Source organism: Macaca nemestrina, chromosome 5, assembly GCF_043159975.1.
Source record: "Macaca nemestrina isolate mMacNem1 chromosome 5, mMacNem.hap1, whole genome shotgun sequence".
NCBI classification, from domain to species: domain Eukaryota; kingdom Metazoa; phylum Chordata; class Mammalia; order Primates; family Cercopithecidae; genus Macaca; species Macaca nemestrina.
The window spans coordinates 116,728,144-116,743,868 of record NC_092129.1 but is presented as its reverse complement, the minus strand read 5'-3'; the positions used below and the strand labels follow the sequence as shown (position 1 = coordinate 116,743,868).

General features: G+C 33.6%; 1 protein-coding gene across 4 annotated transcripts in view; it reads left to right on the top strand.

Annotated features, from left to right (window-relative positions):
- Positions 1-15,725, top strand: part of LOC105479493 (adhesion G protein-coupled receptor B3) — a 735,858-nt gene that overhangs the window by 577,630 nt on the left and 142,503 nt on the right. For all 4 annotated transcript variants that reach the window (XM_071095963.1, XM_011737487.3, XM_071095965.1 and 1 more), the window contains 3 exons: positions 3,203-3,329; positions 4,941-5,044; positions 9,047-9,149. In XM_071095963.1, coding sequence (XP_070952064.1) covers positions 3,203-3,329; positions 4,941-5,044; positions 9,047-9,149 — 334 coding nt within the window. The remainder of the gene's footprint in view (positions 1-3,202; positions 3,330-4,940; positions 5,045-9,046; positions 9,150-15,725) is intronic.

Here is a 15,725-nt window from a genome sequence, read left to right as displayed (position 1 = left end):
AAACATACTTACGTTTGAAAACCATTTGGGAAAAAATGTGACTTAATGCCCAGATAAGACACTATGAAAAGTAAATATGTGATTTTCGGTATGATGTATATGCCCGCATCATCATTCTGTGTTTGCTTCTGATATCATCAGTTATTCTTGTATCTTTAATTTTCATGTATATTTTACTTTTTTTGTTTACCCTATTGATAATAAACTAGACTCCATAATTAAGAATAATGCACAGATTTACATTTGTTATAGCATGCAAAACTATGACTTTGGAAGAATAAGGTGACTGCTGGAATAGTTCACATGTTCAGAAATCTTGTTCCGTGCAGAATGGAGAAGGTGTTTTGCTTCACATTTGCTCTGCCACTTATCAGTTTGCTTTACAAGGACTCCCTGAAATCAATCAGACATGTGTACCATGCTTTCAAATAAATTTTTACAGTAGGAATAAACCATGAAAAGTTTGAAAATACAGACAACACACACTATAGAGTTTGTAATAATAGTTATATGTATGCTAGTGAGTTAAAAAAACAAACTCATGAGTTTTATTTGATTTAAAAATACCAAGAGTTTTAGTGAAACAATATAAATTTTATCATCAGAATGATATCACACATCTTACTTATATCTTGGGAGTGATGAAATGCAAAACTTGGTTGTTACCTACCCCCCTCCTCACCTCTCAAGATTTTCTCTCCTACTTACCTGCTCCAAATTCTGCTCTTCTCCTAGCAGATGCAGTATTGTGTTTTATATATCTTCTTTTAAATTTGGGAAAGCACATTAAGCTGTACTCACTCACTCAGACGCTATTGTACGTTAGTTTAATCAGATAAAGTCAATGAAGGGAATATGGTTCTAAAGAATGATAAGGACAGAGGTGATGTAGCCTCAAGAAAGTGTGCATGAAAAGGGCCCCAGTGAGAGTAGAAGCATTTCATGCTTGGAGTGAGTGAAGGACTGAAACATGAACACCAGCATTACTTACTTCCCAGTTTTGCCTGGGGCTGGGCCAGGTCAGCAATGCAATCATTGTACAAAGTAAAGTAAATGGAATCACATTTCTAAACATGTAATATAAAATTTACATGATCTTCAGAATCTAGCAACATGATATTGAATATAGACTTCATATGTAGCAGTCAAAGTTTGGTGATGCTAACATCATCTTGAGTAATGAAGTCTAATTACATGGATATAAGTATATAACTTGTCCCCTAAGAGGTTTTATTTACAGAAAGATTTTTCTTGTTAAGATATTGAATTGATTTATTAGGCATAGCTGCATAATTGAAAAGTGTAAGTACTGGACTCCACTTGAAAGCATAGATACTGCATTAAAGTAAATCTGCCATCCAGTATGAATAATGCCGGTGTTATGTTTTAAAACATGTCAGATTCTCTTAAGTGTATCTTTCTTCTTTAAACTTTGATCAGCTGAGATAAATGCTTTTCATTTGGCCTTAACTGTTTGTCACAAGAAGATAAGAGCCAGACAGCTAATGAAGTAAATTGATGTGCTGCTACAGTTAGGGAGAATTAGAGTTTAATACTGTTGCAGTTGATAGTATAACTGTTTTTTTAAAAAATTGGCATGGTTGCATGACATTATGAGAAAGAAAAGAGACCTAACACATTCAAAAATGGCCAATACTTAGAAGTATTGGGGTAAAGTTAGGTATAATTTTTATCTAACTCTCTTCAAGTACAGTGCATTTTCTTCTTCAGAGAAGTTGTAATTAAGAGTATATTGAGTCAAATATTAATGATATCAAGTAATGAATATTAAAAATATATTGCTGGTAGATACCAAAAAAGGATAGTGTGAATTATATTCTTAACTCAACTTGTAAGTTCAACTGTCAGAGAGAAACTTGTCTCATTGAAATCTCTCTGAAATAGACTGCATGCATATTTAACCCAATAGCTTCAGGCATTTGGAGATGTAGGAAGCAAAATCAAAAGCACCATATCAAAATTAACGTCAAGCCATGTGTTTTTCTCTTAAAGTTTTGAAGTAATTTTTAACACAGATAGTAACTTGGTTTGAAATTTAAACACACAAACGTACAGGTTTGCTAGCTGGAGAATTTCCATGCCTGGGGGAGGGGAGGTGACAATTGGTGCATTCAGTACAGAACACGTGTAATGATAATAAAGTTGATTGGTTGAGCTCTATAGCATTTTTTTTTCTTTTTCTCTCTTCCTGTAGTGTAGTTCAGCTGGGGGTGGAAGGGTTCTCCCCCATCCCTCCCACCACGAAGAAGACGTAGGTTGATACCATTTTTATTGTTCTGCTGGGGTGAGAAATAAACCATATGCTTTAGCCTTTTAAATGGCTACACCAAAGAGAAAATTGAACCAGGCTCTCTTCCCCACTCCTACTGGACTTTGGGGTGGGGTTATTCTTCTAAATGTTTTAGTGGACTTGGGGTTAGCTTAATGCTTCTGCCCCAGGGCAAAGAAGCAGTTGAGGGAAAGAAATGTCAAGGACGTCAGAGGCGAGCTGGACTGAGTGAAGTGTGGAGTAGGAAGCTTATGTCTGAAACCCACCCCTCCCCTGGATACCAGGCAAAGGCAATGAGAGTCAGAACCAGCTGATGCCGCTGCTGCTGCTTCCCGTTTCCAGGGTGAAATTTTCACAGCAGCTATTCTAAAAGGAGGAAAAATCCCTAACCAGCAGCGGAGAAGATCCTATCACCCAATCCAAGCTATGTAACCTTTTAGTCAGGCTTTTCAAAGAAATCCGCATTTTAAAAGCCAGCATTTATGGTCCAAAATATGGGACGGGAATCAGAGCTGGTAGGAAAATATGAAAAGCCTCTTTACACCCTGAGTATTTGAAACGATCCGATGAGCATAGGAAGTGGCTGCCAACGCTCTGGCGGCTGCTCGTGCTGCCGCCGCTGCCGCTGCTGTTCCTCGCAGAGGGCTGGACAGAGCTAGTCCCGGTTTCAGCACCTCCGGCGCTGGACAGCTCTTTGCACGCCGCACCGCTGCCTGCTTGCTTTTTCCCACTCTCGCTTTGCATTACTGGAGATGCATCTAAATTACATCCTGTTCAACAACAAGTAGAATTTTTTTCCTGTACAGGAATTACAGTAGACGACTCTCTCAATTAAACTGCATTTTCTTCTTTACGGATTTGGCTATCAGGCGTATTTATCCCGATTTCCTCCCCCTTCACTCCCCTTTGCAGGAACGAGTCTTTGGGAACGTGGTCCACCCAGGGATGTAAAACTGTGCTTACCGATGCATCCCATACGAAATGCTTATGTGATCGTCTCTCTACCTTCGCCATTTTGGCTCAGCAACCTAGAGAAATAGTAAGTAACAAAGAGAAAACACGGCTTTAATGCAAAGGCAGGGACATTGTGGCTAGTGTTTCTCCAGGGAACTGCATTTTAAATGGGGAAATGAAAAATGTTGCAGGGTGGCAAAATTGGGTTCGTCTCCTCCTTAGCTACAGTAGCTTGGTGGAATGAATTCTAGTTGGTATTCTATAACTAAATTCTACTCAATTTTATGTCTTCTAACTTGAAATTTCTGCAGTGTAGTTTTAAGGATGTAGTCCAATCATATTACTAATATGCTGCAAACTTTCAAATAAAAATAATCGTCAACTTAACCTTTATTTTAAAGCTGGAAAGATGTTCTGGGGAATTTGCGAAGGTATTGTTAGTAGTAGAATGAAGACCCCAGACACTATAGTGAAACACATTGCATATCTGCATTGGATATTTTCAGTATAGGTTTTCTGGAAGTGTCCTTGGATGTAAATATAAATAAAGAAATATATATGTTAATCAAATGAAGTTTTTATGAAAGCATGGCTGTCAGGAACTGTAAAATTATTCCTTAATAGTATATGGTTTTTCAAAAATACTTTCTGAAAGAGACAGTTGTACATAACTGTCTGAAAGAAAAATAATATTCTCATCAATTGTATTTTGAGGAAATATAACTCAGAATGAATACTGAACAATTATTATTCAGGTAAATGTGACATTATGCTTACATTTGGCCTAAATAAGCATCACTCTTCTTACTAATTTTGATGATAAAAACTAATACAATTTGATGTGCATATTTGAGGTTTTAGAACATGCTTAAAGTGTATTCCTTCAAACTCCCAATGTTAATAATATGAAAACCAACAAATTTAATTAATTAATGTCATGTAAGTGTCCAAGGAAAGACACATTCCAGATCAGTGAATGCATGTAATCTTTATATATGTTTTAAAAGATAGAAAGCTTATTTTTCAAGGTCATGTATTTAGGGACTGATACTGGCATTGTAATAATTATCTCCACATATTTTGTCCGTTAAAAAAGTCACAAAATATACTTAAAGGTTTTAAATTTGATGTTTGATTTTCTCCTATATCCTCAGAGGCCAAGCAAGTACAATTAAATGTGAGAATACTTGACTTAGAATAAAGTTGTCAAAAAGTGAGAAAGTTTGAAAAATCTTCAGTATCTGTATACAGATATAGGTATCATAATGAGTTGTAAATGGTAGGATCAAGATAAATTTTACCAAGAATCTTATTGTGAAATGACTAACCTGCAGTTAGTTAAAGAAAAATGAGTGATGCTTCAAATTTTAGCTAGAGAAAATTTAACATGTGAATGTTGACCAAGTTGTAGTTTTAGGTCTTGATTTTCAAAAGTTATAAGGATGTAATATTCCATAATCCACTATTTAAAACTCTAATGACTTTATTACTTCACAGTGGGAGAGAGGGGGAAGCTGGAATTAGTATTTTTAGAGGTTGAGAATGTGAGAACAGAGTGGATTCATGGGTAACTATCTGGTAACTATAACAACTATATAGGCTATTTTTGAGTGATAGGTTAGCTTTGCTGAGTCTAGAAGTTATTTTAATTCATTAAAAACCAATTTGTTTCTTTTTTGTTTTGTTTAATTCACAGATCATGGAATCCTCTGGCACACCTTCAGTTACCCTAATAGTAGGCAGTGGTCTTTCTTGCTTGGCCTTGATTACCCTAGCAGTTGTCTATGCAGCATTATGGAGGTAAGTAATCAATTGATAGACTTGAAATACAATGCTTAGTTGTTCATAGTTAAATCAAGCCATGTGATAATTATTATATGTCTCCTGTCTTCTTAATTCACTGAAAGCAATATTTTTACAACAGAGTTATAATTGATGTAATTGAGCTATAATAAATGAATTGTATTTACCTAATTTTCCTATATATTTGCCTGAGTTGAGAAAATAAACAGTACACACGTAAACTTTTATTCTCATTTCAAATGTTAGTAGCCTTCAACAAGTTGCTTACCTCAAGTGTGGTACTCTTATACCACAAGTTCAATCTATATGTGGTTTCTATTTATCCCAATTGCTATGGAGACTGTGAGTCTAACTGGTACAGTCAAATTAATTTATCTGTTATAAAAATATAATCTCAAGTTCTCAAGTTTCAAACACATGCTTTTAGTATGTCCCAGACAACTAGTGAACTCTTCTATAATATTAAAGCACTAACATAATACCACTATATTCCAGAAAATGCCTGTTGGTTGAGTGTGTCCAAGAAGTCAGACTTTGACAAATTGATTAAAAGAAGTCATAAAAATACATAAACAAGGGGAAGTTATTGAAAAATTTTGTTCTACAATAGTTGAAATCGAACCTACTTGATATATGAAAGACTAGTATTTTTAAAGACTTGTTTTTGATTGTGTTACTAAGAATTAGACCTGTGAAGTTTATTGTCTACTCACATATTGATAAAATACATAGCCATATGGCCAAAGTACTGGATTTTTCTAATGGATTTTTAAATTTTTAAATGTTAAACATGTTTGTATCCATTTTTATTATTGAAAAATAATCTAAATATTTTAAACTATATTAGTATATAGAAAATTGCCAAATATTTTCTGAATATTTGTAATATTAGAATTGCAAAAGTAGATTGTTCTGCCTCAGAAATCTTAATCTTTATTCACTTAAGATAAAAAATATTCAGTTGAAAAATGAATTACAATTTTATTTAAAAAGACCATTTTACTTCATTCTTTTAAGAAAATGTATTGTTCTTCATTATAATTTTTACTCTTTTGAGAGAAAGAATTAATTGTCACAGATACTTAAATTGTCAAAGTTATGAAGAGTTTTTATGCTTCATGCAAAAGTAAAAAATAGGTATCTCTTGACCCATTAGCACTGGTACGTGATGGAAATCCTTCCTTCCTGTGAAGGAATTATCTAGTAGTGAAACACTGACAAAGTGGGATAATCTGATAAAATATCTCCTGCTCCAGGAAATGAAAGAAATGCTTAGTTTAAGCATGACATTGTAGGCAGCAGAATCTTGAGTTCAGGGCTCACTCAAGCAGACATTGTCTCGGTAATGCAAAAGTAAGATGGATAAACATTGAAAAGTAGACAACTTCCTCTACCACAATTGTTTAAATAGCAGTTGTTCAAACATGAGGCAGCATTTAAAGACTAGGAATTAGGTAATCACAATAGCAACATAATTCATGCTCACTGAACTATTTAGAACTAAATTCCATTTATCAGCATTTAGGGTTCAGGCAGCAATTCCACCTTTTATTTACCCCTCAATACATATCACTAATACTAGCATATACATGTTCAGGATAGGTGATGTGTATATTTAATCAAGGAAACATACAATTAATTAGTCAATAATACAGTTTTCTTTAATGCAGAAAGTTCAGGAAAGTCACTACTACAATAGTTTTCTAAGAATTACCAAAACAATTCAAAGGATCTATTAAAACTTAAGATGAACTTGAGAATTATAGAAGAGAATACCAAGAAACAACACAAATCTAAATCCCTAAGGGTTAGTGGTCATCAACTCATTCTATACAAATAGAAGAATTGAAATAATATTAGTAGTTTAAAAGAAGTGACAAGACTCCGTGAATCATTAAGTGAATCTTGATAACATGATGAATTAAATGCAGTTTATAAACACCTATAGCAACACCAATAGAAACTTTGAGAACTGAATTTTAAAACCCCACACAAATGTGAAGTATTATCCTTGCTTACTAGAAGGATGCCATTATACATGTAGGGTATATATTGTGTACTGTATAATATTACTGTATGCTGTTAAGCATGCTAGGTTCCTATCACCTTTTATTCTAAGTAAAAAGTTTAGAAATTTTGATTTCTAAAGAGTTGTGACATGTACAAGCATCTCAAGTATTTTACACATAATAGGCTGTTTATAAATTTGTTGGTGTTGCATGTAATTCATCAGAAATGTTCACCAAAAATTTAATACATTAGGTTATATTCTCTTCACTTATAGATAAGTTTGGCAGAATTACATTTCTACATGAAAAACTAATGAATCATGTCCTTGTCATCGCCGTATTAACATAAAGAATTCTTAAATTTTGTTTAAAAAAATCTAACATGGTAAAGAAATTTGTGAAAATTGAGACATTTCATAGCAATTATGAAGGCAACAGTAGGACTCAGTTTTGATAAAAATAGAAACATATAAAAACTTCAGACTAGTCAGTTCTGGATATTTCATTATCGTATTTTTGTCTATTTACAAAACAAAAAGTTTCACTGAAACCCTTTTCATAATGTCTGTGTGTTTGTGCTTTCATGGAAGCCATTAACATCAAACAGAGGGTTAATTATATGAAGCCCCTTAACTTTTTATATAATATTCCCCAACCACAAAAAAAGAGGCAACTTAATAGTTGATGATGTCTTCAGCATCTCAGTGTGTGGTTTATTCTATTGTTTGCGCTGATGATACAGGAACAAGGTTCAGCAACCCCAAGGCCATTTTGTGTTGAGATTTGATCTAAGTTGGTCCCATTTAAGTTTGTTTTGTGACTGAAGGGAATTTCTTTTTGTATTACAAAAACTCCTTTGTGTATTTTATTGTTATTCTTACTCTTGTGTTCTTTTTGGAAATGTGTGATGAAATGTGGGGATTCTACCTTAATAGCCCTCAAAGACAGGGAGAGAGAGAGAGACAGAGAAGTTTGATAGACTTTTACCTTCCAGAGTGCCTCCAGATCACTGGCACTCCTGTCGAATACTGCATAGAAAAGCTCATGCCCGCTGTAGAATGTGATTCCATGTTATAAGAGAAATTGAATAGGCCTAAACATACAGCAAATACAACAGTGTCTTTTTGTTACTGTCAGTCAGTGATTTACCACAGAATACAGTGAAGCAAAATAGCTGTTACTCTTTCAGGGTAAACAGCTGGTAGAACATTTGATTCTGAGCAGTTTTCTCTATGGCTTACATTCTTGGTGCACTTAACAACTATATAACAGACTGTATATAAACACTTCTTCATAAGGGTAAAATATGGCATATGTCAAGTGATTTTCTGCCTAAGAGTGAATTATCATTTGTGGATTGGATTCATTTTTAGAAATAAAGATTCATTTTTTGAACAATTATTTAGGAAAAATATAAAGAGTAACAGCCTAATTACATTAAAATGCTTGAGTGGATAAAAGTGTTCACAGTTTCATGAAAGTAATGATATCTTTCTAGTAAATAACAATAATACTTCACAATTTGTGTGATTTTTTTCTTTTTGGTTCTCAAAGTTTCTGTTGGTTGATTCATATAATAATGCTAAACATATATACACATACATACACAAACATGTGTATAAAGGTATTATACTAATTGACATATTTCCAAGAAGTTTTATATGTTTAGTAAAAAAAAAAAAAAAAAAAAAAAAAGTGTATCATGACAACAGATGGGCAACTTAGGCTCTATCAGAATTGCTATATTGTCCCACCAATGTATAAGAAAAAAAAATTCTGAAGGACTCATGCACATGCCATACCACTATAAAACTGGGTCTCTAAAAGTAATTATTTATTTTAGGAACTATTTTTATATTTTTTATTTTTGTAAATATTCCTGTGCTACAGTACTTATTGTTCCAGATGAATGCCATCAACTTGCACAATATAGAATTCTTCATCTTTCTGTTGGATTTTAAAATTGGACAACTTTTCTCTCTCTGGCTAGGTACATACGATCTGAGAGGTCCATAATACTAATTAACTTTTGCCTGTCTATCATCTCATCCAATATCCTCATACTGGTTGGACAGACTCAGACACATAATAAGGTATGACTGGTGATTATTCTGATTCTTTTTGTGTGTTTATGTTTTGGCATATAGTTGGTTATTGATAATCTAAACATTCATTCTAAAATGGAGAATTTCTGACAAAATTATATTTTAAAGCAAAATTTTTTTATTGGTTTCTGAATAAAAACATTGTCTACTCCAGTTCAGAAGTGTATACCCTTCACTTAATTTCCTGTGGGTTGAGAGGTTGTTCATAAGAGTAAAAATGTATGTTTATTAAACATTATATCAAAGCTCTATGAGTTCAAAACCTTGGGATATCAAAAGCACATGTTTCGATTCATTAGTCTAATGGTAATAAGATCTAATTGTAATAGCATAGAAGGCTTGTGTTTTGGTCTAATTTATTAACATATTGATTCCTAAAAAGTAACTATGAATTGCTTACAAGTGTAACATCTCTCTTGAAAATCCACCTGAAAAATATCCATAGGTAATAATTGAAGAAAGTGTTAGATGAAAGCTACTTTAGATTTTATGCCTTTCAAAATTTTTGATTAACCTAAAAGTCTTTTGATACTTAGCAGAATATAAAAGTATGTTTTCTGTTTATATGAATGAACCAATTTATATGAGTTCAATAACCATGTTTTTTCCCAGAAATGATTGTCTTTACTATTCTGAAATGTATTTTAAGAAACCCATAATAGCAATTTGAAGTTAACTTACCCCTGCCTCAAAGGGATTCTGTTAAACACCACTTTGATAACTTATTTGTCAATCAATCACATGCCTTCAGGCCTGTTATTTTTCAGCTTTTTAATTTTCAAATACTAAAGCGAATAATTAAAATTTTTCCCATAAGCCATCATTTTAAAATAATCATGTGCACTTCAGTAGGTCTTTTTCATGTATTATATATTCATAGGACATGTATTAATGTCAAGGATAATGGATAGTCTGTTTATTTTGCTAACCTTCGTTCCTAAGACTGGTGATTCCCACCAAAAGAGTCCAAATTCTAGGTCTGGGTAGGACCTAGGAGGCTGCTTTAAGTGATTCTGATGAATGTTTCTTCTTGGCCCACATTGCCCTAGGTCAGGGGAAGGGCCCAAAGAGTAGGCCAGAAATCCTGAAGGAGAAATCAAAAACGACAACCCCATCAAGGACCCTGTAGAAATAATAATTACTTTCATGTCTTTGAGTGTTTAATTTTCCTCCATTTATTTCCTATATCTTTTCTTCTAAAAGAAAGAATCTGAAAGAAAGTAAAGACTATTCAAATATAGTTCAGGTCCATGTTACAAACATTTAATACAAATTTTAAAAAGGAAATACATGGTAAAGAAAAAAGAGAGAGAGAGAATGACTAAAGGTGAGAGGGATGCCAATCAGAATTGGGAGAGAAGAAGGCACAAAATAACCAACAGAATGAAAAATGAGGGTAAACATGGATGTAAGTGAAAAGAAAAAGGGAAACAAGGCAATGATAGGAAGGAAGTAGAGATAAAGGGGATGAGACGGACTGTAAACCTTAAAGAATTATTAAATTACTCATGTCATTCTTTCCTCTTTGGTGGTTCACTTGGGCTGGGCCTCAGATCTCTTAGCAATGTTCATACACTGGTTAATACCTAGTCCCAATTTTTTAACTGCTTGCCCTTCAACCTTCACCCAGAAAAAGAGAGCTTTCCTCTGAAATAGGAATTGTTTATTGGGATCAGGAACCAGAAAAAGTCAAGCTAGAGCCAGCTTGAGCTCAGAGTTTAAGTTTTTTTCACCAAACATTCTTCCTTTTCTGTTATTTTTTACCCTCCAAACACTCTTGACATACCTCTCCTTAGACTATGAAAAACTGCATGATCCACAGTACAAAATATGCTTTTAAAACTGTTTCATGCTGTTTGGTAAAGTTCTGAGCCAAATGGTACTACAGACATTTCTACAAGGTGTACTCCACATCATAGTGGTTATGGTCTAAATCACTGATGTACAATAGAAGTGCAATGCAAGACACAAATACAAGTCACATATGTAATTTAAATTATATTAGTAGCCAAATTTAAAAAATAAACAAAACCGATGAAATTAATTTTAATGTAAAATGTTTACCTCAGTATATCCACAATATTACCATTTTAAGACATAATATAAAATTATTAATGTAACATTTTACAATCTTTTTTAAGTCTTCAGAATCTGGAGTATATTTTATACTTATGATACATCTTAGTTTGAACTAACTACATTTCAAATGTTCAATAGCTACATGCAGCTAGTGTCTACCATGTTGTGTAGGTCTAAATGCCAGGTATATTCAGAAACTAAAATTATCTCGAAAAACTACATTCTGTCTGCCCAGTTTGAACTTCATAGGTTTTCAATGTCCTCTTTTTTTTTGTAATAATGTCTTTTGAGATCTGCAAATATTATGAATATCAAAGACAAGATAAATTTTGTTTACTTTTCATTTCTTATTTTGAGGAAGGGCTGGTATTGACTTACTACCAAAATAAGAGGTTGATGTAGTTTCTCCCCAACTAATTAACTATAGAATAGCTTCTGTGTAGTTTTGCAACCAAAATGGTTTTGTTTCAGATTGACTAATGCTAATTTTTGCTGCTATAGTTATTGATGCATTTGGGGAGGAGTGGGTAGTAAGTGGTAGTATTGATGAAGAAAATAAGAGAGTATTAGTTTGTCCTTATGCTATATTAATTTTGCTTTACTAGCTCTGAGTAGATGTTCTTACAATCCTAGGACAATTCACATTAGAGTGATTAGAAGAGAAAATTACAAAATCATGGAATTTTATTCTTAGTCACTCAAAACAATATCACATTTTCTAGGGGAAATAATCTGGTTTTTTATTAGTTGAATTAGATTGACTCTATTTGTATTTATATATGAGAATTTGGTATGTGAAAGACTACATCTGTTTGACTGTATTTGGGATTAATGGTGTCTCAAAAAAAAAAGTACAAAGTGTGTTGTCTGTATAAACTTATGATGTGCATAAACTACAAATAACTTTTTTTGAAACTGTAAAATATTGTTCGATGACTAAAGTATTTTATTTTGGCTTTGTATAGGATCCCTTTGCTTCTGTGGGCATTTTTTCATTGATCAGATTTGTATCTTTGACTTCCCTGATAAGTTTTAATTGATGCTTTAGTATTCCCATCTTAGAAAGTGTAAACATCTAAGAGAGCTTCTTGATGAAGAAATTATTTGATACTGCTTCAGTGAATTGTCATGGCTAGTTTGTATGAAAGCTGGTATCTGATGTCAATGTACAGAATAGTTCTGAAGTGTCATATGAGGGCCTTTCTCTGAATTGCTTATTGAAATATAATTGACCTCATTATCTTGCTACTGAGTATCTCTGCTTCCTTTTGAATTGAGATATAAACAAGCTGAAGTAATCCATTGCATAAAATAAATGTATTCAAATTTTTTAACTGTATATTCAATTGCTGGCAACAAAGTAAGGAACCAAGTACATTTTATTATATCTTCTCTTAAAATGCAGTTGTAAAATTAAATTATAACCCACTTCATTATATTTTGAGTTTTCTCATAAAGTGGTATTTCCCTTTTATCTCTTTGTGTATTTAAACTTACAACCAGGATGTCTTTGTATTGCTCAAATGTTATTTATTTGTAAACAGTTTCCTTTACACCTTTAAGTGTTTTTGTTGAGCTGAGTAGACTATTTTTGGTACTACTGTTTTGCAGAAAGCAAAGATTGTTTTGAAAACATAAATTCAGAGAATAGTTTTTCTTAATGACAAAAGCATATATTGCTTTTGCTTCAAAGGACTTTAAGAATTTAAAGGATTTATCATATTGAAGATTTCATAGCACTCTTTTTAACTGATAGAAGACAAATTTGGCAAAACTCTTGGTTTTTTGGTTAGATAAGGATAACCACCCAAGAATTTCAAAGAGCTGGGAGATAGCTTCTGTCTCTCACAACCTCGCTACCAAGTTATTACTATAACCTGCTTTTATTAAAGCAAGTCTAAGTCCAAATTTTATCACACATTTAGGTATTTATTAGATAATCCCTCATTAGCAAATCTGGAACAAAACCTATTCTGTAAGCTCAATGAGGGCCTAGGTCTTTTGATCTTTTAGATACTTTCACCCACCCTGTATGTAATATTCACTGAGGTGGAACTGACGTGGACATAGCAACATTCTAGGAGCAAGATTCTGTGCCCTTTAGTCAGTGTCATTCAGTCCTCTTAATCCAATGTCTGGATACAGAATGATGATTGTGGATAAAACCGTGGGCCCCATCGCCAAAAGATATGGGATATAGGCCTCAGTGGAATCTTATGTACAGTTCATTTAAGAGTAAGGAGTGTTTAACTGTTTTAGCCAATACACATATCTTCAATTCCTTTACTTTCACCAAAGGGAATCCATTAATACATTCATTATAGTGATTAACCAGATACTAGTTCACCAATAAAGACTAATCTTTTATATTTAGTTTGATAATGAGTAAAGTGTTGATTGTGGCTAGTTACACCTCAGTAAGAAGGACCTGTAGTTGCCGTGTATGGGCCTTCCAAATATAAAGCCAACTAACCAACTAGTCTGGGCATTCTTGGACTTCTCCTAGAATTACAGGTTAAACTAACTGGCACATATACGGTATCATACTGGAAATACCAAAATATTATAAAATAAATTGCAAATATTATAACAAACATACAAAGGTTAATATTTTGAGAAACACTAGTCAATTGTGAGAGAACAAAGAGATATTAGCTTGAGTCTTAATTGACCTAGGAGTAAAGCGAAAGTCCTCATTGATAGATAAAGGGAAGTTTCTAAATTATTTGGGGTGGTCAAACATTTTCTTAGCATTATTTAGGAGAAAATTATCTCATGGTTCTTTCTGTATGGAGCATTGTATTACATAATGGGCTGTGTCTTTTAATTCAGACTTGCAAAAGATACAAAAATTCTCCATCTCGAAGCACTTTTAAAAGTCCCATTCTCTATTATGTTTTCTTCTACTTCATCTTGTGGTTATTTACCTTTTATAAAGATGTTTTGTTTTTGTTCTGTAGTTTGAATAGAGAGAATTAGTAAACATGGGCCAAACTAGTAGGTTATAGTTACTCTAATGGAAGATGTTTTTGTTTTGTTATCACTGTGTTTTTTAAAAAATAAAACCTTGAATTTGAATACCTTGAGTCAAGCACTCTCTAATTTACCTATTTGTCCCATGACTGTCTTTTGCCAATAGTCCCAGCTTCTGCACACATTTATGTATATGCCTAACCTCTAAATATCTATGTGTTTTCAACTTCTGAGAAAAAATATTGAATATGTATTTATAGCTATCCATTCAGTTCTGCCTGATACCCTTTGAAGCAGACTGCCCCCTGCCCTAGAGATTCAGTGTTCTGCATGCTTCTTTGGGAGATACCAGTCTCAGGGATGGTTAAGAGAAAGCATTGTAAGCCAGGTAGACTTCAGTCTCCTAAATCTGCCAGTTCCCCTAGTTGTGTGATCTTAAGCATGACACACTGCATCTCTAGACCTAAGCTTGTTGTCAAGGTTACATGAATTAGTACATATGAAGCACTTAACCCAGAGGCTGGTATCAGCACTTAACCCAGATGGTGGTACTGTTTAAGTGTACGTACCACTTAAACAGTAGCTATAATTATGCCAAAGATAATTATGACACCTAGATATACATCTGATTCTGTCCTTCACTTCTTACCTTCATATTTCCTCATGTCCAATTTCCTGCTCACCACTAAATTCACCATTTCTGTCTCCACCCCAGTCTTTTGCATTCAAAGGCAAAATTGAATGCCTTTTCTGTAGTCTCCAACCCAATTACATACGCTAGAACTCTGAAAGTTACCCTTGATGTCTCCTTCTCTCTCATGGAGTAAATCTAATAAATCATCCACCTATGACAGTTTAACCCTCAAATATTTCTCAGATCTAGTTTCTTGTCTCTATCAGGTATTGGTCACACTGCTTACAGTATTATCAGCCCCATTATCTATCCTTGGGACAAACATTCAAATGTGACCACTCGATTTCCCTATGTAACATTTACTGTTGTCTCATTTCCTGCAGAAGTAATTTTCAAATTGTGCTCAGACACAAGTAGTGAAACATATTTTGTTTATCTGTGAAGATTTTTTTATTCATTGCTTTTCTTGTAATAATATATTGGAACTCAGGAATAAATCGTACAAGAGAAAAACTTCTGGAGCTTGTAAAACTTGAGAAAAAGCAGATCTTAAAAATGACCCGTGCTGACCTCTCCATACTGTTTCTATTTTACTGACTTTTGTTATACCAGCATCACCAAGCTTCTACTAGTTCATCCAAATTAATCTATTTTTTGTTGTTGTTTCATGCTGTACTTCATCCTGGGGCACTGTTCCTCCACCCCAACCCCACCTGACTTCCGAACTGTCTTTATTTGTCTCAAGCTCATTCTCTGACACTCTGATCAGTTTTCCCATTAGAGAAAACCCTCCTTAGGCACACCTGCTCTGGGTTCCAGGATTTCCAGTGCATACCTATTATCTTGCATTATATTACCTGCTTCTAATCAGACTATAC